This window comes from Triticum aestivum, chromosome 4D, assembly GCF_018294505.1.
Source record: "Triticum aestivum cultivar Chinese Spring chromosome 4D, IWGSC CS RefSeq v2.1, whole genome shotgun sequence".
In the NCBI taxonomy this organism is placed as follows: Eukaryota; Viridiplantae; Streptophyta; class Magnoliopsida; order Poales; family Poaceae; genus Triticum; species Triticum aestivum.
The window spans coordinates 65,188,443-65,208,671 of record NC_057805.1 but is presented as its reverse complement, the minus strand read 5'-3'; the positions used below and the strand labels follow the sequence as shown (position 1 = coordinate 65,208,671).

The window sequence follows — 20,229 nt, the reverse complement described above, 5'->3', positions numbered from 1 at the left end:
TTCAAGGAGTACAGATTTGCCAAGGTGCCCCTAAGATCAACCATCTGTTCTTCGCAGACGACTCGCTGATTGTGATGAAGGCAAATGCTCAAGGGGCTCACAGGTTGCAGGATATTCTTGCACTTTATGAGGCCCAGTCTGGCCAAATGATTAATAAGAACAAGTCAGTCGTCACTTTCAGTAAGGGTACCAGCAATGCTAGAAGAGCAGAAGTGTTGCAGATTCTTGGAATCGCGCATGAGTCTGTAGGAAAGCGGTATCTCGGTCTGCCAGTGCACGTCGGAGCAGCAAGAAGCAAGGAGTTTGAATACATTAAACAAAGCATTTGGCAAAGGATGCGGGGATGGGTGGAAAAACTGTTGGCTTTTCCGGGCAAGGAGACGTTGGTGAAAGCAGTGGCACAAGCAATCCCGGCATATGCCATGTCCTGCTTCGATCTAACTAAGAAATTGTGTGAAGAGATTGGCACTCTGATTAATCGGTATTGGTGGAGCCAACAGGACAAGTGGGATCGATGCCATTGGATAGGGTGGGAGAAACTCACTAAGTCAAAGAAAGATGGGGGGTTGGGCTTTTGGGACCTGCACATTTTCAATCTGGCCATGCTTGCTAGACAGGGGTGGCGAATACTGCAGGAACCGGATACTTTGTGTGCGAGGGTATTAAAAGCAGATTATTTTCCAAACTGCTCGGTCCTAGAAGCAGAAGCGATTGGTGATATGTCGTACACCTGGAGGAGTATCTTGAAAGGGGTGGAGCTGCTGAAAGAAGGAATTGTTTGGAGGATTGGGACAGGAGAACATGTGCGTATCTGGGAAGACCCGTGGATACCAAATGGAACGACGAGACGGCCGCGCACTGCTAGAGGCAGCGTGCTCATCGACAAAGTCAGTGACCTGTTTGATCCGTATACGGAGAACTGGTGAAAAATCTGTTCTGCAAAGAGGATGTGAAGGAGATACTAGCGATACCACTCAGGAGTGGCATGGATGATCAGCCGGCTTGGCATCTGGATCCAAGGGGAGTGTTGAAAAGGATCGATATAGTTGACTAGAGGGGGGGGTGAATAGGCAACTAACAATTTTTATCTTTTCTTTACCAAATTAAACTTTGCATCAAAATAGGTTGTCTAGATATGCAACTAAGTGAGCAACCTATATGATGCAACGACAACAAGCACGCAAGTAAGTAAGAGAAACAACACAAGTAAACTAGCGAAAGTAAAGGAACAAGATAACCAAGAGTGGAGCCGGTGGAGACGAGGATGTGTTACCGAAGTTCCTTCCTTTTGAAGGGAAGTACGTCTCCGTTGGAGCGGTGTGGAGGCACAATGCTCCCCAAGAAGCCACTAGGGCCACCGTATTCTCCTCACGCCCTCACACAATGCGAGATGCCGTGATTCCACTATTGGTGCCCTTGAAGGCGGCGACCGAACCTTTACAAACAAGGTTGGGGCAATCTCCACAACTTAATTGGAGGCTCCCAACGACACCACAAAGCTTCACCACAATGGACTATGGCTTCGCGGTGACCTCAACCGTCTAGGGTGCTCAAACACCCAAGAGTAACAAGATCCGCTAGGGATAAGTGGGGGAATCAAATTTCTCTTGGTGGAAGTGTAGATCGTGGCCTTCTCAACCAATCCCGAGCAAATCAACAAGTTTGATTGGCTAGGGAGAGAGATCGGGCGAAAATGGAGCTTGGAGCAACAATGGAGCTTTTGGGGGAAGAGGTAAGTCAACTTTGGGGAAGAAGACCCCTTTATATAGTGGGGGGAACAAACCAACCGTTACCCCCCCTCTGCCCCGAAGAGAGCGGTAGTACCGCTGTGCCAGCGGTACTACCGCTTGCAACACTAAGCGGTACTACCGCCCAAAAGCGCGGTACTACCGCTTGGTCCACAGCGGTACTACCGCACAGGAGCGGTACTACGGCCCCCCACAGCCGCGGCCAGTACCGTAAAACCCGACACGAAAAATGAGCCCTCGAATCGAGGCGGTACTAGCACGAGACCAGAGCGGTACTACGGCTTGGGGCCACCAGCGGTACTCATGCTCTGGAGCGGTACTACCGCGCCCAGAGCGGTACTACCGCTTGTGGCACCCAAGCGGTACTACCGCTCCGTCCCGCGGTACCACCGCTGGGACCAGAGATAGCACACACACGGAGCTACTAGCGGTACTACTGCTCTGGGCGGTACTACCGCTCCGGAGCGGTACTACCGCTTGTACCACCCAAGCGGTACTACCGCTCTGGCCCGCGGTACTACCGCTGGGACCAGAGAGGGCACAAAGTAAGGAGAATCCAAGCCCATCAATGAAACGGAAAGGCTCGGAGGGAGGGGCAAAGGAAGTGTACGTGATGATTCCGCCCTAGCCTTTCCAAAGCGGACCCCCTCTTGATAGTACGGTGATCCCTATGAAACTAGTCCACCAAACTAATCCGAAAGGACTACACCGTCTTCGCTTTAAGTTCCGAGGGGAGGATATCGTCTCGTGCCCAAAAGAATGAATCTCTGAAAAACACTCAACGCACACGATTAGTCCGCAAAAGCATTGTCATCAATCACCAAAACACCTTAGGGATAAATATGCCCTTACAATCTCCCCCTTTTTGGTGGATTGATGACAATACGGGATTTGCACAACTGGGAAAAATCAAATGGCATAAGCAAACCCCAAGTCTCTAAAATATAGACGGGCTCCCCCTAGATGTGTGCCATCAAGATAGGTGCTTTGAGCTGCACGACACACATACTAGGATCAACACTCCCCCTGTATTTTAGAGACCAACAACCTAAGCGAGAAACAAGATAGCAGGATATATAACATAATTAAGCATATCACTCGCAGACGCAAAACCAAGCAAAACGCAAGCTCCAAGCAAAACACAAGGTATCACATAACGAAAGCACAAAGGCAAAGACACACTCGCAGACGCAAATCCCTAAACTCTCTCCCCCTTTGGCATCGAGACACCAAAAGGGGCAAAGAGCTAACCTACGGCTCCAGGTGAGAGCATCAGGACTCTGCATGATCATCTGCACTGCCGTCCGCGCCCGGAAACTGCTCGGCATCGGAGTCGGTCCACGGACAGTGCTGCTGGATCCACTCCTCCTCCTCAGTAATCTGACCCTCTGAGCCGCTAGTGACTGTCGCACCCATCTGACGCATCAGTTCCTTGTGTCGTCCTCTTGCCTTCTTCTCAGCCACATGAGTCAGCTTCTTCATCTTGTGTTTCAGCTTCTTTGCCCAAGAGGGCTCTGCTACAGAAGGCTCTGTCCCAGGTGGCACATACTCCTCATCATCATCCCCGGTACCAGCCTCGTCCTCGGTCTCCATGGCAGCAGCAGAAGATGGAGCTCCAGATCTACCCCAGTTATCCTTCTTCCTCAGACGCTTGATCTCATGAGAGACCAACTCTCCAGTCTCCAGCTGCTCATCAGGATAGGTACGCCTCCAGGCCCTCTCAATAAGCAACATGATGAACGGACCATAGATTGGGCACTTGCGCTCAGAGACAGCCGCCAAAAGCTCAGACCACATGACATGAGAGATGTCCAGAGACTCGCCGGTGTTTACGTCCTTCTCACGCTGGCAGAAAAGAAGCATGTCCACAAGGTAAGAGTGCACCATGTCCAGATTCCCAATGCGAGGGAAGAGAGTCTCGCGGAAGATGCGGTGAAGGATGTCCAAATAGGTAGACAACTCATAGGTTTCCTTCCTGGTCTCAGGGTGGACCTTCCGAGTACAGTAGGGCCAGAGGGCTTGCTTGTGAGTGGAGGTGGTATTCTGGTGAGGACGAAAACCAACTGGAGTCTCAAGCCCTTGATCTTCCACCTCAAGCAGCCCCATGAAGGCCTGCCACTTGACAGCTAGCACCTTTCCATCTGTCATCCAAGTCAGAGTCCTGTCTGCGTCAGTCCCTAGGTGAACAGTGGCAAAGAACTGTGCCAGCAAATCTGCATCAAAGTCTTTGTTGAACTGCATGATCCTGAGAATGTTCAACTGAGAGCACATCTGTAGAGCATCACCAAAGTACTCAGGGTCCTTCTCCATGGCATCCGTGTTGATGGAATGAACATTGACATAGAGATTCTTCTTGGCTTTGATCACATCAAAGTATGTGGAATACTGAAACCGGTTCCAGAACGGGCGGTTGACAAGATTGGGTTCTTGTTCTTCCTCATAGGGGTTGCGCCTTCGCTTGTCCCAAAATTCCCTGCTAGACATCTCAGTCACTTTCCTGCCACTTGGCTTTGGTCGGCTGGCAATCTTCTTTGTGCGAGGAGGATTAGCACTTGAGGAAGCACCCCCTGCCGGCTGTGGAGCACTGGAAGAACCACCTGCAGGCTCAGATGAGCGGTACCGCTTCGACGTTGAACGCCCAGGGTTGACACGACGGACTTGCTGCTCAGGATGTTCATCACCTGGAACCAAACACACGGACACAAGAAACAACCAGTAGAAACGATCAAAACCAAATAAACACAACAAAGATGGATCAACATGTGGTAGGAAACAATGGAACTGGGCATCCAGCGGTAGTACCGTGCCTGCTCAGCGGTAGTACCGCTTATCCTCATAAGCGGTAGTACCGCTCCTTGGAGCGGTAGTACCGCTCCAGCGGTAGTACCGCGCCATATGGGCGGTAGTACCGCTCGAGACGGGGCACGGCGGATCCCTACTGCCGTGGTCAGATCCGGCACTACCGGGGATGCCAAATTCAAAAATAAACCTACCAAACATCAATCCAAAGAGTCTAGTTGCCTTCTCCAACCTACTCAAGCCTAGATTTGGCCAAAAATCTAGAGATGCAACTACTATTGCCCCTAAAACGCAAGATCTGAAAACTAGACACGAAGAGAAGAGGAACGGGGGCAATACCGGCATCCATGGCAAGAGAACGAGGTGGGGATCGACTCCACCGAAGGAAATGGAGAGGAATGGTCCGGAGACGGAGGGCCGCCGGAGCCTTCCCGCGGCGAGGTGGCGCTGGAGAGAGGAAGAGGAACCAGGGGACGAAGCAAATGGGTATGGGGTGGAGGAAACCACCCCTGCCCACGACTTAACCCCCTGGCCCCGCCCCTCAGCGGTAGTACCGTGGTGAGGGGCGGTAGTACCGCTTAGCCGAATAGGCGGTAGTACCGCCCTGTTGAGCGGTAGTACCGCTCCAGCGGTAGTACCGCTCCTTCACAACGGTAGTACCGCCCAGCGCAACACAAACTAGACTCTACACACATGGTGCAAAACGAAAGACGGGAAACAATGGCAAGAAGACCAACAAGAGCACTAGCAAGAGAACAAGAATCACACACCTCTATACGAGAGGGCGGTGGCCGAGGCCACCTATGTTTGAGTCACTTGGTATGGCACCGCGAAGAATTATCCTTGGGCCCATGACCAAAGCTCGTCTATGAAGCACTAGTACCATCAAAAATGGCTAATGTGGAAGAGTGAGATTAGTTTATGCATTGTGGGGGGAGGGAAAGTTCATTGAGAGAACAACACTCCCCCTACGTCCATGCCTACACCTAGACAAGAAAGCACAATGAATGTGAGGGGTGTGCAAAGGTTCAAACCACATTGCTCGAATCAATGATATTTAGCTCATGCCTTAACTCGCGAAATCTTGCTTCATCCAATGGCTTCGTGAAAATATCTGCAAGATTATCATGAGTGTTGACATAGTTGAGCTCGATCTCCCCTCGCCTAATATGATCCCGGATGAAGTGATACCGAATCTCAATATGCTTTGTCTTGAAGTGTTGCACCGGGTTGAGAGAAATCTTGATAGCACTTTCATTGTCACACCAAAGAGGCACTTTGTCACAAATGACACCGTAATCCTTTAAAGTTTGCCTCATCCATAAGAGTTGTGCACAACAACTTCCGGCCGCCACATACTCCGCTTCAGTGGACGAGAGAGACACACAACTTTGCTTTTTGGAAGACCAACTTACCAAAGAGCAACCAAGAAATTGGCACCCTCCGGAAGTGGACTTCCTATCCACTTTGTCTCCCGCCCAATCGGAGTCCGAAAAACCTACAAGCTTGAAGTTTGCTCCTCTTGGGTACCATAGGCCAAAGTTTGGGGTATGAGCCAAATATCGAAAGATTCGCTTGACCGCCACAAAGTGGCTTTCCTTAGGTGCGGCTTGAAACCGTGCACATATTCCCACACTCAACATGATATCCGGTCTAGATGCACAAAGGTAAAGCAAGGATCCAATCATAGAGCGATATACCTTTTGATCCACCGCTTTACCATTGGGATCAATGTCAAGTTGGCACTTGGTGGGCATTGGAGTGGAAGCCAGCTTGACATCACTTAGCTTGAATCTCTTTAGCATGTCTTGAGTGTATTTGGATTGGTTGATGAAGGTTCCTTCTCTTCTTTGTTTGATTTCGAATCCGAGAAAGAACTTCAACTCTCCCATCATAGACATCTTGAACTTTGAGGTCATGAGAGCGGCAAATTCTTCATTGAATGCTTTGTTAGGGGAACCAAAAATAATATCATCAACATATAGTTGGCACACAAACAACTCCCCTTTGACCTTCTTAGTAAAAAGAGTGGGGTCGATTTTCCCGATTTCGAATCCACGATCTTGTAACAACTCCGTAAGATGCTCATACCACGCACGTGGGGCTTGTTTAAGGCCATAGAGCGCCTTGTGGAGTTGATACACATGATCGGGGAAATAGGGATCTTCGAACCCGGGGGGTTGTTTGACATATACCAACTCATTTATGGGACCATTAAGAAAGGCACTCTTCACATCCATTTGTTGCAAAGTGAAATTATGATGAGAAGCATAAGCAATCAACAAACGAATAGATTCAAGACGAGCAACGGGGGCAAAGGTTTCACCGTAGTCGATACCCTCGACTTGGGAGTAGCCTTGTGCCACTAGACGAGCCTTGTTGCGAACAATGATTCCATGAGCGTCTTGCTTGTTCTTGAATATCCACTTGGTTCCAATGACATTATGATTCCCGGTTGGCCTTGGCACTAACTTCCACACTTGGTTATGTTCGAAGTTGTTGAGTTCTTCATGCATGGCGTTGAGCCAATCCGGGTCCTCAAGCGCTTCATAAACCTTTTGGGGTTCGACACAAGAAACAAACGCATGATGTTCACAATAGTTTGCTAATTGTCTACGAGTGCTTACCCCCTTTCTTAGGCTTCCAACCACATTCTCCATGAGATGACCTTTGGTGGTGAGCTTGGAAGCGATCTTAGCGGCACGACGCTCCAATTCCTCCTCGGAAGTGAAGTGAGGAGGGGTAACTTGATCATCTCGAGCATCGTCTTGAGCTAGTTCTTGATCTTGAACTAGCTCGAAGGGAAGAACTTGACCTTGGGCATCATTTGGTGGATCACCACCATCTTGAGGTTGATCTTGTTCATGAGGTTGAGGGCCTTCACTTTGTTCTTCGGAAGCGTGTGGGTCTTGGGTTGGTGATGGCTCCACTTGATTGGAGCATTGTCCTTCTCCTTCGGCCACAAGGGGTTCCTCAACGGGTAGGATATAACCAATACCCATTCTTCTTATGGCTTGGGGAGGAATTTCATCACCTACATCACAAGTACCACTTTGCTCCACTTGGGAGCCGTTATTTTCATCAAACTCCACGTTACACGTCTCCTCAATAAGTCCCGTGGACTTATTGAGAACACGGTAAGCATGGGAGTTTGTAGCATAACCAACAAATATGCCCTCATGAGCTCTAGTCTCAAATTTAGACAAACGAACACCTTTCTTGAGAATGAAACACTTACACCCGAACACCCGAAAGTACTTGAGGTTGGGCTTGTTCCCGGTGAGGATCTCATATGGAGTCTTGTTCAAGCCTTTGCGAAGATAGAGCCGATTTGAAGCATGACACGCGGTGTTGATGGCTTCGGCCCAAAAGTTGTATGGAGACTTGAACTCCGCCATCATGGTCCTTGCCGCATCCATCAACGTCCGATTCTTCCTCTCCGCAACACCATTTTGTTGAGGGGTGTAAGGTGCGGAATATTGATGCTTGATCCCCTCATCACTGAGAAACTCATCCAAGGTGTAGTTCTTGAACTCGGTGCCGTTGTCACTTCTTATTGTCAAGATCTTTGTATTGTGTTGACGTTGGGCTTCATTTGCAAAGTCAATGACTGTTTGTTGGGTCTCACTCTTCCTCTTGAAGAAATACACCCACGTGTATCTAGAGTAGTCATCCACAATTACCAAGCAGTACTTTCTACCCCCAAGACTATCAAAGGATGGAGGCCCAAAGAGATCCAAATGAAGGAGCTCCAACGGCCTCTTCGAGTAAATAAGAGTCGTGGGAGGGTGAACCTTCTCATGAAGCTTTCCTTCGATACAAGCACTGCAAGCACGATCTTTGGCAAAACTAACGTTCGTTAGTCCACGGACATGGTCCCCCTTGAGAAGACTTTGCAAAGATCTCATATTGACATGGGCTAAACGGCGATGCCACAGCCACCCCACGTCAACTTTAGCCATTAGGCATGTCGCGGTCTTAGTGGGTTGCTCCGAAAAGTTAATCACATAGAGACCGTTCTCGACATGCCCAACAAAGGCTACTTTAAGAGTCTTGCTCCACAAGAGGGCCACGGTATCAATATCAAAGAAGGTGGCAAAGCCCATGATAGCAAGTTGACGAACGGAAAGTAAATTGTATGCAAGGGACTCAACTAGCATGACCTTCTCGATCGTGAGATCATGAGAAATGGCAACTTTGCCGAGTCCCAGTACCTTAGAAGACGAGGCATCACCCCACTCGACATTGGTGGGCATAGATGGATTCTTGTGCACGTCCACCACCAAGTCCTTGCTTCCGGTCATATGATTTGTAGCTCCACTATCGAGCAACCATGATCCCCCACCAGAAGCAAATACCTACAAGAGATCAATGCTTGGTTTTAGGTACCCATTTTGTAATGGGTCCTTTGATGTTAGCAACAAGGGTCTTAGGAACCCAAATAGACCATTCAATGTACTCATGAGGAGAACCAACGAATTTGGCATAAACATGCCCATCACTAGCACGGCATAACACATAAGAAGGATTAAAGTCGCCGGCTTTGTTGGAAGGAGTGGCATTGCTCTTCTTGACACCTCCACCCTTCACATTGTTCTTCTTCTCCTTGGAAGTACCCTCTCCCTCCTTCACAAAAGTTTGCTTGAGAGGAGGAGGTCGCTTGGTCTTGTCATTCTTCTTCTTGTTCTTGGGATTGGGTGCGAACCCAATCCCCTCCTTGGCCACAACTTCCTTTTGATTGCTCAAGAGGTCGTTGAGGTTCTTCTCACCTTGTATGCATGACATGAGGCCTTTCTCAAGTTGCTCCTTTAGCTTAGCATTCTCCTCAACAAGATGCACATGCTCACAACACGGGTTAGTAGCATTTGCATTATCAATTAACACCATATGAGGAAAGGTGGCTTTCTCCTTTGTTAGCTTCACTTGGAGTTGATCATGAGACTCCTTGAGGCTAGCATGAATGCCCTTCAAGACTTTGTGAGCCTTGTCGAGGATGCCAAACTCCTCTTTGAGTCTAGCAAGATCAACCCCAAGTATAGCCTTCTCGGAGTTTAGGACACGAGACACAACAAGAGCATGATCAAGATCCTTCTTTAACTTAGCATGATCATCGTTGTATGACTCCTCAAGAGCCAAACGAAGACCACGCTCTTCGTCAAGAGCATTGGAAAGATCCGAAATCTCATCGGCATAGTCACGACTATGCCCCTCCATCTTAGAGATGGTATCTTCGTGAGCCTCGATCATGTCATTGGCTTCACCAAGTTGTTCCAAGAGAGCAACGAAGTGCTTCTTGGATTTTCCCTTGAGTTTACTCATAAAGATCTCAAACTCATTTTCCTCCACATTTGTTCCCTCATGTTCATCAATACTATCCGTCGAAGAAGGATGATTAATGATGGTAGTTTTGATGTTGGAGGTTACCTTATTGGTGGCTTTAGCCATGAGGCACTTGGCGGTGATGTTCTCATTGGGTGAGTCGAAGAGAGACACCCGTGGAGTCTTGGCAACGGCAACGGAGGCCATGGCAACCGACTCACTATCTTCATCATTGTCATCATCCTCATTGTACTCTTCTTGAACCACCAACGCCTTGAAGGGAGTCTTCTTGGTGAAGTTGCTCTTGTTGGGGAACGACTTGGCCTTGTCTTTTCTAATGAGCTTGCCACCATTGTCTTCCCTCTTCTCGTAAGGGCATTCCGCAACAAAGTGGCTCACATTGCCACAATTGAAGCAAGTCCTCATCCGTTGCTTGCCCTTTGCGCCACTTGAGTTGCTTTTGTTGAAGTTTGGCCTCGTGTTCTTCTTGCTCCAAAATTGCCTTGACGCAAGAGCCATGTGTTCATGATAGGCATACTTCGTATCTTCGAGGTTGCCCTCCTCTTCTTCCTCTTCATCCTCTTCCTCCATACTAGCCTTGGCCTTTAGAGCAAGGTTGGGCTTCTTTACTCTTTGAGAGCGAAGGACCGCATTGTCGGCGGTCTTGTCCAAGATGCTCATAGCAACAAACTCATCCAACACTTCACTTGATGACAAAGTGTGGAAGTCCGGCCTTTGACGAATTACAGAGGACATGGCTTTGTGGTAGGGCATCATTGCCTTGAGGAATTTGCGCTTGATCCAATTGTCATCCGTGTCCTTACTTCCATGATCTCGGAGAGAGACCGCAAGTTTGGTCACTCTCCGAAAAAGCTCACGAGGTTCTTCATCTTCTTTCATTGCAAACTCGTCGGCTTCATCTTGCACCACTTCATAGTTGGAGCGTTGAATGCTTGCGCTTCCCCGATAGAGGGAAACAACTTGGAGCCAAGCATCTTTGGCCACGGTGTAAGGCCGGAGATGAGGAAGATCTTCGGGCGGGATTGCTTCTTGGATGATGAAGAGAGCATTCTCATTGAATTGATGATCCACCACTTCTCTAGGAGTGAAGTTGCTTCGGTCATGCGGATAAAAGCCTTCTTCAATGATTCTCCAAAGGTTAGTGTTCACATGATTTAAATGACGCTTAAAACGATAGACCCAAGAATCAAAATCTACATTCTTCTCAATCTTAGGGGCCGGGCCGGCATGATTCAAATGAGTGGAAGGAAGCGGTCCACCATAGACGGGTGGAGGTTCCACATGGGCAAAGATGCCGGTGCCATTTTTATCACTAGAACAAGGAGCCTTCTCGCTCGAAGCTTCCCCCTTGTCGGAGGTAGCATCCGTCACCTTGTTAGCGGGATCACCCACTTTCAACGGTGCGGTTGTAAGTTTAAGCCCTTCTAAGAATTTATTCAACATGCTTTCGACCTTGGTCGTCATGGAAGTTTTCAATGTGTCCAACGCCACATTGAATTCCTCACGAGAGACCGCGGTTCCCCCATCTCCCGTAGACGAGACAGGATTTTCACCGGAGTGCTCCTCCGCACCGTCTACGACGTCAACCATACTCTTTGGACGGTAAAGTCCTTAATAAAGAGACGAGGCTCTGATACCAATTGAAAGGATCGATATAGTTGACTAGAGGGGGGGGTGAATAGGCAACTAACAATTTTTATCTTTTCTTTACCAAATTAAACTTTGCATCAAAATAGGTTGTCTAGATATGCAACTAAGTGAGCAACCTATATGATGCAACGACAACAAGCACGCAAGTAAGTAAGAGAAACAACACAAGTAAACTAGCGAAAGTAAAGGAACAAGATAACCAAGAGTGGAGCCGGTGGAGACGAGGATGTGTTACCGAAGTTCCTTCCTTTTGAAGGGAAGTACGTCTCCGTTGGAGCGGTGTGGAGGCACAATGCTCCCCAAGAAGCCACTAGGGCCACCGTATTCTCCTCACGCCCTCACACAATGCGAGATGCCGTGATTCCACTATTGGTGCCCTTGAAGGCGGCGACCGAACCTTTACAAACAAGGTTGGGGCAATCTCCACAACTTAATTGGAGGCTCCCAACGACACCACAAAGCTTCACCACAATGGACTATGGCTTCGCGGTGACCTCAACCGTCTAGGGTGCTCAAACACCCAAGAGTAACAAGATCCGCTAGGGATAAGTGGGGGAATCAAATTTCTCTTGGTGGAAGTGTAGATCGTGGCCTTCTCAACCAATCCCGAGCAAATCAACAAGTTTGATTGGCTAGGGAGAGAGATCGGGCGAAAATGGAGCTTGGAGCAACAATGGAGCTTTTGGGGGAAGAGGTAAGTCAACTTTGGGGAAGAAGACCCCTTTATATAGTGGGGGGAACAAACCAACCGTTACCCCCCCTCTGCCCCGAAGAGAGCGGTAGTACCGCTGTGCCAGCGGTACTACCGCTTGCAACACTAAGCGGTACTACCGCCCAAAAGCGCGGTACTACCGCTTGGTCCACAGCGGTACTACCGCACAGGAGCGGTACTACGGCCCCCCACAGCCGCGGCCAGTACCGTAAAACCCGACACGAAAAATGAGCCCTCGAATCGAGGCGGTACTAGCACGAGACCAGAGCGGTACTACGGCTTGGGGCCACCAGCGGTACTCATGCTCTGGAGCGGTACTACCGCGCCCAGAGCGGTACTACCGCTTGTGGCACCCAAGCGGTACTACCGCTCCGTCCCGCGGTACCACCGCTGGGACCAGAGATAGCACACACACGGAGCTACTAGCGGTACTACTGCTCTGGGCGGTACTACCGCTCCGGAGCGGTACTACCGCTTGTACCACCCAAGCGGTACTACCGCTCTGGCCCGCGGTACTACCGCTGGGACCAGAGAGGGCACAAAGTAAGGAGAATCCAAGCCCATCAATGAAACGGAAAGGCTCGGAGGGAGGGGCAAAGGAAGTGTACGTGATGATTCCGCCCTAGCCTTTCCAAAGCGGACCCCCTCTTGATAGTACGGTGATCCCTATGAAACTAGTCCACCAAACTAATCCGAAAGGACTACACCGTCTTCGCTTTAAGTTCCGAGGGGAGGATATCGTCTCGTGCCCAAAAGAATGAATCTCTGAAAAACACTCAACGCACACGATTAGTCCGCATAAGCATTGTCATCAATCACCAAAACACCTTAGGGATAAATATGCCCTTACAAGTGTTCTCAGTGAAATCCGCCTACCATTTGGGAACCAGCATTAGGGACGCGAGCAAGAATAGAGATGCTAGCTCGTCGACGGCCACGCCAAGCTACTCGAAGAAATGGAATATGTTCTGGACTCTTGATTTGCCCCCCCCCCCCAAAGTGAGAATGTTTCTGTGGCGTCTGGCACATAACTCTTTGCCGCTACGGATGAATGTCAAGCGAAAGCAGGTGGAGCTAGATACTAGATGCCCGATATGTATGAGGCTGCTGGCCATTTATTTCTCAAGTGCAAGCTAGTGAAGCATCTCTGGAGAGAATTGCAGCTGGAGGATGTTAGACTAGAGTTGCTGAAGTGTGCTGATCCAGTAGCCATGTTTGATTTCCTGTGGTCGCTAATGCGGGTTCGCCGTGATCTGGTCCTGATTCTTCTATGGGAGTGGTGGAATATACGCAATAAAGCAAACCATGGCGGCAAGATGAAGCCCACCGAAGGAGTGGCCTATAACATCCGCAGAATACTTGATGATTTTCAGAATGGATCTTTGCAGACTGAAAAGCATGACACAATGCATAAAATAGCAGGGTGGAGTAAACCAAAGGAAGGTTTTGTCAAAATTAACTTTGACGCAGCCTTCCATGTGGAGCAAGGAGGGGGAGCCTGGGGCTGTGTTATGAGATCAGATCAAGAGGACGTCATTGCTGCATGTGCAGGGAGGATGGATCATCTCAGTCGGCTTTATAAGCTGAAGCTACTGCTTGTAACAGGGCCATCGAAGCGGCGAGCGAAATGGGAATCAATCAGGCTATTTTTGAATCAGACTCGGTGAGTCTGGTGAATGCCATAAACTCTGGCGAGAGGGATCTGTCTTCAATTGGCGTCCTAATCCGTGAAGCTCGTAGCCTTTGTTACGCATCTTTTGATGCTTTTGAATTTACCTTCTGTAAGCGTTCTTGTAATTCTGTAGCCCATAGCCTTGCTGCTTTTGGCTATCGGGCAGGTGTGGTGTGCTCCTGGTGGAAGGACCAAGCACCAGAATTAGTATGCGACTTGGTTGCCGGCGATTCTGCTGTGCACGGTTAAGTTAATGGAATGTGTATTCCAGTTCAAAAAAAAAAAACTCATGTCCGTAGCAATTTGTTGTTGGGTAGCTGCTCTTCCCCAATAAGAATGCCATCTCAACCTGCTCCGTCGATGCACATCTGCTACTCGTAGAATACAATACACACACACAACAAGCAGCCAGCCCAAGGAGAGCCACGACCGAGTCGGCAGCAATGGCGGACCTCGCGGTCGGCTTGGCCAAATCGGTGGTGGAGGGGGCGTTGACCAAGGCCCAGTCGGCCATCGAGGAGGACTCCAAGCTGCGGCAGAGCGCGCAGCGCGACCTGGTGTTCATCACTGGCGAGTTCCAGATGATGCAGTCCTTCCTGAAGCTCGCGGACGACGAGCGCACCAGGAACATCGTGGTGAGGACCTGGGTGCGGCAGATCCGGGAGCTGGCCTACGACGTGGAGGACTGCATCGAGTTCGTCCTCCACCTCGACAAGAAGTCCCAGTGGTGGCGCCGCCTGCTCCCGCCCTTCGTGTCGGCCGCCAGGCAGCCGCTCGACGAGGCCATCGCCGAGATACGGCAGCTCAAGATCCGGGTCGAGGACGTGAGCTCCAGGAACGCGCGCTACAGCCTCATCAGCGACTCCGGCTCCAAGCCCGTCGTCGTGCACCAGCAGCCGGCGGCGGCGGCCCGCGCCGCGATGGGCGCCACGGCGTTCCACATGCTCGTCGAGGCGACGGACATCGCGAAGCGGCAATATGGGGATCTCACCCAGCTCATCACCAAGAAAGACAACGGTTTTCAGGTGATCTCGGTGTGGGGGACTGGCGGCGATCTTGGGACGCTATCCATCATCAGGAAGGCGTTCGATGATCCAGAAATTTGCCAAAACTTCACCTGCCGTGCCTGGATCAAACTCGTCCACCCTTTCAACCCCCACGAGTTCATCCGGAGCTTGAGGGTTCAGTTCTATGCAAACTCTTGCAAAGAACCAGAGTCAATCATCGGTGCAGGGGTCCTTAGGATGATGGAGGCTACTCAAGACGATCTGGAGAGATTCATGAAGGAACTCAACAGCAAGAAGTACATCATCGTCTTAGAAGATGTGTCCACCATTGTAGACTGGGATGCTGTCAGAATGTTTATTCCCAGCAGTAAGAATGGCAGCTGTATCATTGTGTCGACTCAGCAATCCGAAATAGCAAGCGTCTGTGTGGGGCATTCATACCAAGTATTGGAGCTGAAGCAGTTCTCCACCGAGCACTCGGTTTATGCCTTCACAGAGGTAAAGCCTACAACATCGTTAATTACATTCAGCAAAATATTTTCCTTAAATTCTTCTTTACTTACCATCTTTGATATTAATTATCAGTCACAAATGCACACATTCTATCACTATCTTACCATGGGAGAAGAATATCTAAAATCTATTGATATTTCTTTTTTGAGATACGAATCTGCAGTTATCATCTTTAGGTGACAAAAATAATTGTGAGCATAATTGGTCCTTTCCAAGTTTGACTGCTGCAGCTCTAGGATAACAAGTACAGTACTAAAAGACAATGAATCAGTAGTTGATTACTTAAATAGCATGTGTAACGTGCTTTAGAGTTTGTCATGTAAACATGTACGATCATATGTCATTTAAACTGACCACTAATTTCTCCGCGACGCAAAACGAACTGATACATGTGGATTCTGTTCGATATTAGGTTTGAACTTGCTCATATTTTCAGGGATCTCAAGGTGATGGAATTAAAGCCGAGGAGATATCCACAGAGCATGAAGCGAGACCTGACACAATTCTCACCTCTAAAAATGATGCAGCCCTTGATTGGATGGAGAAGTACCCCATCACTGGACGTGAGTCAGACATGAATGAGCTTCGTCAATACACAACTAAAGCACGTTTTAACTCTTTCCATGTTATATCCGTATGGGGGATAGCTGGCGTTGGGAAATCAACTCTCATCAGAAACTTGTTCTGTGACAAAATTCTTCACACAACCCTGTTTGAAAAGTATGGTTGGGTGGATGTATCACATCCGTTCAATTTAAGGGACTTCTGTCGGAGCTTATTATTGGATTTTCATTCTGAATCACTTGAAGCTACGGAGGTTGCTTCCAACAACATGATAAGAATCAAAAACCCCATTCAGGAGTGTGGTGATCTTCTGGATCAACATCGTTGCCTCGTCGTTATTGATGATCTGCAGTCCAAGGAAGAATGGGACATGATAAAAGCTGCATTATTGTCTAGATCATCTAAAAGTGTTATCATTGCCATTACAACCGAAGCAAACATTGCCACATGTTGCGCGGATAAGGAAGACCTTGTATTTAATGTCAAAGGTCTTCAAGCCAATGCAGCCTTTGATCTCTTCCATCAGGAGGTGTGTTTTCTCTCTGTTTTAGTATCTTGTATTTAGTTTCTAGCATGCATGATCTTACAAGCATAACTCGTCATCACTTAGGAATCGAGAGATAACATAAGACTGACCACTATCTTAGATTTACTGAATAGGGAAAAAATTGAAGTTGGTTGTGGAGTATTTTGAAGACATTGTCATTATCCAAACGTTGTCCCTTTCGTAAAGCTACAATGCCTGTTGTAGCAAAACTAATGTGCATTTCCTACTGCACATTTCCATTTCCCTAACATTTTGTCATTTATATATAAAGTGGCCCTTATTTGTTACTTTAAAATTGTTTCAATCTACTACACAGATAAATATTTTCGAAATAATGATAGAAAAATCAAAATAACGGATGAGATATCAATTTCTGAAAATAATCACAACATAGTAGTAAATGGAACCACCAAAAATATGGATAGTGTGACAGCGGCTGCCGTCAACCTTGAGATGACATCAGGAAGGCCTAGTTGATCCGATCTCTGCTATTAATAGGTGAACTGGAAAAACACCAAAAAGTATATAAAACTTTGCGAGACAGCCCCCGCCGCTGCCGGTGCAGGTAGGGTACCTTGAGGCTGCGCAAGAAAGACCTAAGCGAGGTGGACGCATGAACCCGTGTGCCGTTGTTTGCCTGTGCCACCACCACCGCCGCGAAGTTAGGCACTTCAAGAATGGAGAGATGAGGCAGAGGAGGAGGCCCAGAAATCGATGTTAGGATAGTGAAGTTTGGGCTGGACATGTCTTGGCTGTCCATCCTTGACCACTTCATCATAACAGTATAAAATAATTTGGATATTATAGATTTTTTGGGTTAATGAGATCTAATGGTTATGATCTAACAGTGACAATAAGGGTCCAGGCAAACACCGGTGCGATGTTTTGATTTTTTGTGAGATTTCTAGCACATGTATCTTTTTCATAATTAGCCTGTCATGTACTTTTAATATATGATATAATAGATAGATAGATTTCGGCACTTGTAATGTATTGTTCCATTTGCTTTCACATTATTCTCTTGAATTGATGCATGTATATAATATATATATATATATATATATATATATCATAATCAAATGCAATTGGTCTTTACCATACTAACGATGGTTATTTCTTGAATTGATTGAACAATAGGTGGTTAGGAAAAACCCATTGTCCGCTTTGAAGAATCTCAAAGAAGAACCGAAGCTAAAAGAACTTATTCTCAAGTGTGGTGGGCTTCCACAAGTAATAGTTGCAATAGCTGGTGTATTGGCCAAGAAGACAGTCACACTAATGGATACCGTAGATTCTACCAATGACAGATTCATGCACACACTGGAAACCAACCCAGAGTATGACAGTCTACGGGGCCTGTTTGGTTGGATGTATTCCTACTTCCGTAGCTGCCCAGATTCCCTCAAGCCATGCATCTTCTACATGTCACTTTTCCCCCGAGATCACAGCACTCGAAGGAGACGTGTGGTGAGGCGGTGGGTTGCGGAGGGCTACTCTCGGGACAGTGAAGACAAATCAGCAGAGCAAAATGGGGAGGTGTTCTTCTCCAAGCTCCTCGATCTGAGCATAATCCAGCAAGCGCCACAGCTAGTCACCACTGCATTGGGTGACACAAGGATGATCTCATGCCATGTTAATGGTTTCATCCGTGAATACATCGTCTCACGGCGGATGGAGGAGAACCTTGTCTTTGAGCTGGAGGGCTGCTGCGACATGACCACGCAACGCACGGGGCGTCACCTCATCATAAGGGAGAGCTGGGACAGGGACAAGATCGTGTTCCAGAGTATGGATTTCTCGAGGCTACGGTCACTAACTGTGTTTGGGAAGTGGAAACAATTCTTCGTCTCCGAAAGCATGAAGCTGCTCCGGGTTCTTGATCTAGAGGATGCATTGGGTGTAGAGGATGCTGATCTTGAGAAAATGCTGAAGCAGCTCCGTCGTCTCAAGTTCCTCTCGCTGCGAGGATGCAGTGGGATCCACAATTTGCCAAGCTCATTAGGTGATTTGAGGCAGCTCCAGACTCTTGATATCAGATGCACCTCCATACTGAACCTGCCAGCAAACATCACCAAACTACAGAAGCTGCAGTACATTCGTTCTGGCACCTCTGTTCAGGCAGAAGAATCATCAACACCATGTCTTTCAGTACCCCAACTCTGCGGACGTCACCTCCTAGTTGGTGTTACGGTGCCTGGAGGAATTGACAAACTGACAGCGTTGCATACACTCGGTATTGTCAACATTGGCGCATCAGGGGGGAAGGCCATCCTCAAAGAGCTGAAGGACCTCACCCAATTGTACAAGCTCGGAGTGTCCGGCATCAACAAGAGAAACTGCAAGAAGTTCTCCTCTGCAATCTCAGGTCACGTCCATTTGGAATCCTTGTCGGTCCAACTGGACAAGGACAGTCCAGGTTGTTTGGCTGGCATCTCCCTGCCTTTGAAGAGCCTGCAGAGCCTTAAACTGCATGGGCCCGTCGAGAAGTTGCCAGTTTTGAAGATCGACGAGCTTAGCAAGCTGACAAAGTTGGATTTGGAGATGACCATGTTGACAGAGGGTGACATAAAGCTCATCGGGAGTCTACCAAAACTATGTACTCTTCGTGTCAAGCTACTCCAAGATAGTAACCTCCATTTTTGTGCAATGGAGAATGGACTTGAGTTGGCCACTTATCAAAAGATCAAGACCCTCGAAATTGCTTGCAGCTTCAGTTTACGCGTTGCCTTTGGTTCAGAAACAATGAAAAATCTTGAGCTGCTGAAGGCTTGTTGCAGTGGTTTGTCAGTGCAGTTCATTGGCCTAGAGAATCTCACTGGACTCAAGGAAGCCTTGCTGTAAGGGCATCTCCGTGTGTGTATCCTAACTGGACCTCCAAACAGGTCATAACGTGTGCTAAATGCATAAAGGTTAAATCTGTCCATAAGATGGGCCCCACCTGGTAATTGTGGCCATAGGGTTGTAACTAGAATTTATTTTTAAGGCTTAATATATTATTGTTGTAATGAACAATACTTTTTATATCTTATGACCATGGACTACCCACAAGCTTGGTCTGCCCTCAAATATTTTGGCCTATGGTCACCATGGATGCCATCTCTAGCCCTTCCCCTGTAATTCTTTAAGGGCACTAATCTGCGCCGGCGCACCGGCCCAACCGTTCGGCCGGTCGCGTCAGGGCCGTTGGATTTGAGCCGCGCGGGCCATTGGATCTGGCGGAAAAAAGGGTTTGCCCCGCAGCTTCTTCTTCCTCTCGCTGGAATCACATCCCCCACTCGGTGCGCGCATCCTCTCCCCTCCGGTGACTGACCTCGTCGCCGGTCCCCACCCCCGCCGCCCGTCCTCTTCGCCGGTCCCCATCCTCGCCGGCCGTCCTCGTCGCCGGTCCCCACTTGCGCCGTCCGTCCTCGTCGCCGCCTTGACCCATGAAACAGCTGCACCTGTGGTTGTAGCTCTCAGTAGCGACGGGTGAAGCTCAGGTTGCAGCTCCGCTGCCGCCCCTCGCCGCAGCCATGTCGCCATGGCCACGCCCAACCATTCTTTTCTTCATCATCATCCACGTGCAGATATATGTTGCTTCAACCATTGTTCATTTTTGCTACGACCGGTGACAGGAATCGCTACAACCATTCATGTCAACAGTCACAGCGGCGACCATGATTTGCTTCAACCTTCGT

At 48.6% G+C, this 20,229-nt stretch overlaps 1 protein-coding gene across 2 annotated transcripts; it reads left to right on the top strand.

Annotated features, from left to right (window-relative positions):
- Window positions 1-14,301: 14,301 nt before the first annotated feature.
- On the top strand, window positions 14,302-19,618 carry LOC123096244 (disease resistance protein Pik-2). 2 transcript variants are annotated; one of them, XM_044517918.1, is made up of 4 exons: window positions 14,302-15,426; window positions 15,878-16,004; window positions 16,089-16,534; window positions 17,690-19,618. In XM_044517918.1, the coding sequence occupies exons 1-4, from the start codon at window positions 14,365-14,367 to the stop codon at window positions 19,391-19,393; spliced, it is 3,339 nt and encodes a 1,112-aa protein (XP_044373853.1). In that variant the 5' UTR covers window positions 14,302-14,364; the 3' UTR covers window positions 19,394-19,618. The 2 variants fall into 2 exon arrangements, with proteins under 2 accessions (XP_044373853.1, XP_044373852.1); XM_044517917.1 differs by having other exon boundaries at window positions 15,878-16,534.
- Window positions 19,619-20,229: the final 611 nt, after the last annotated feature.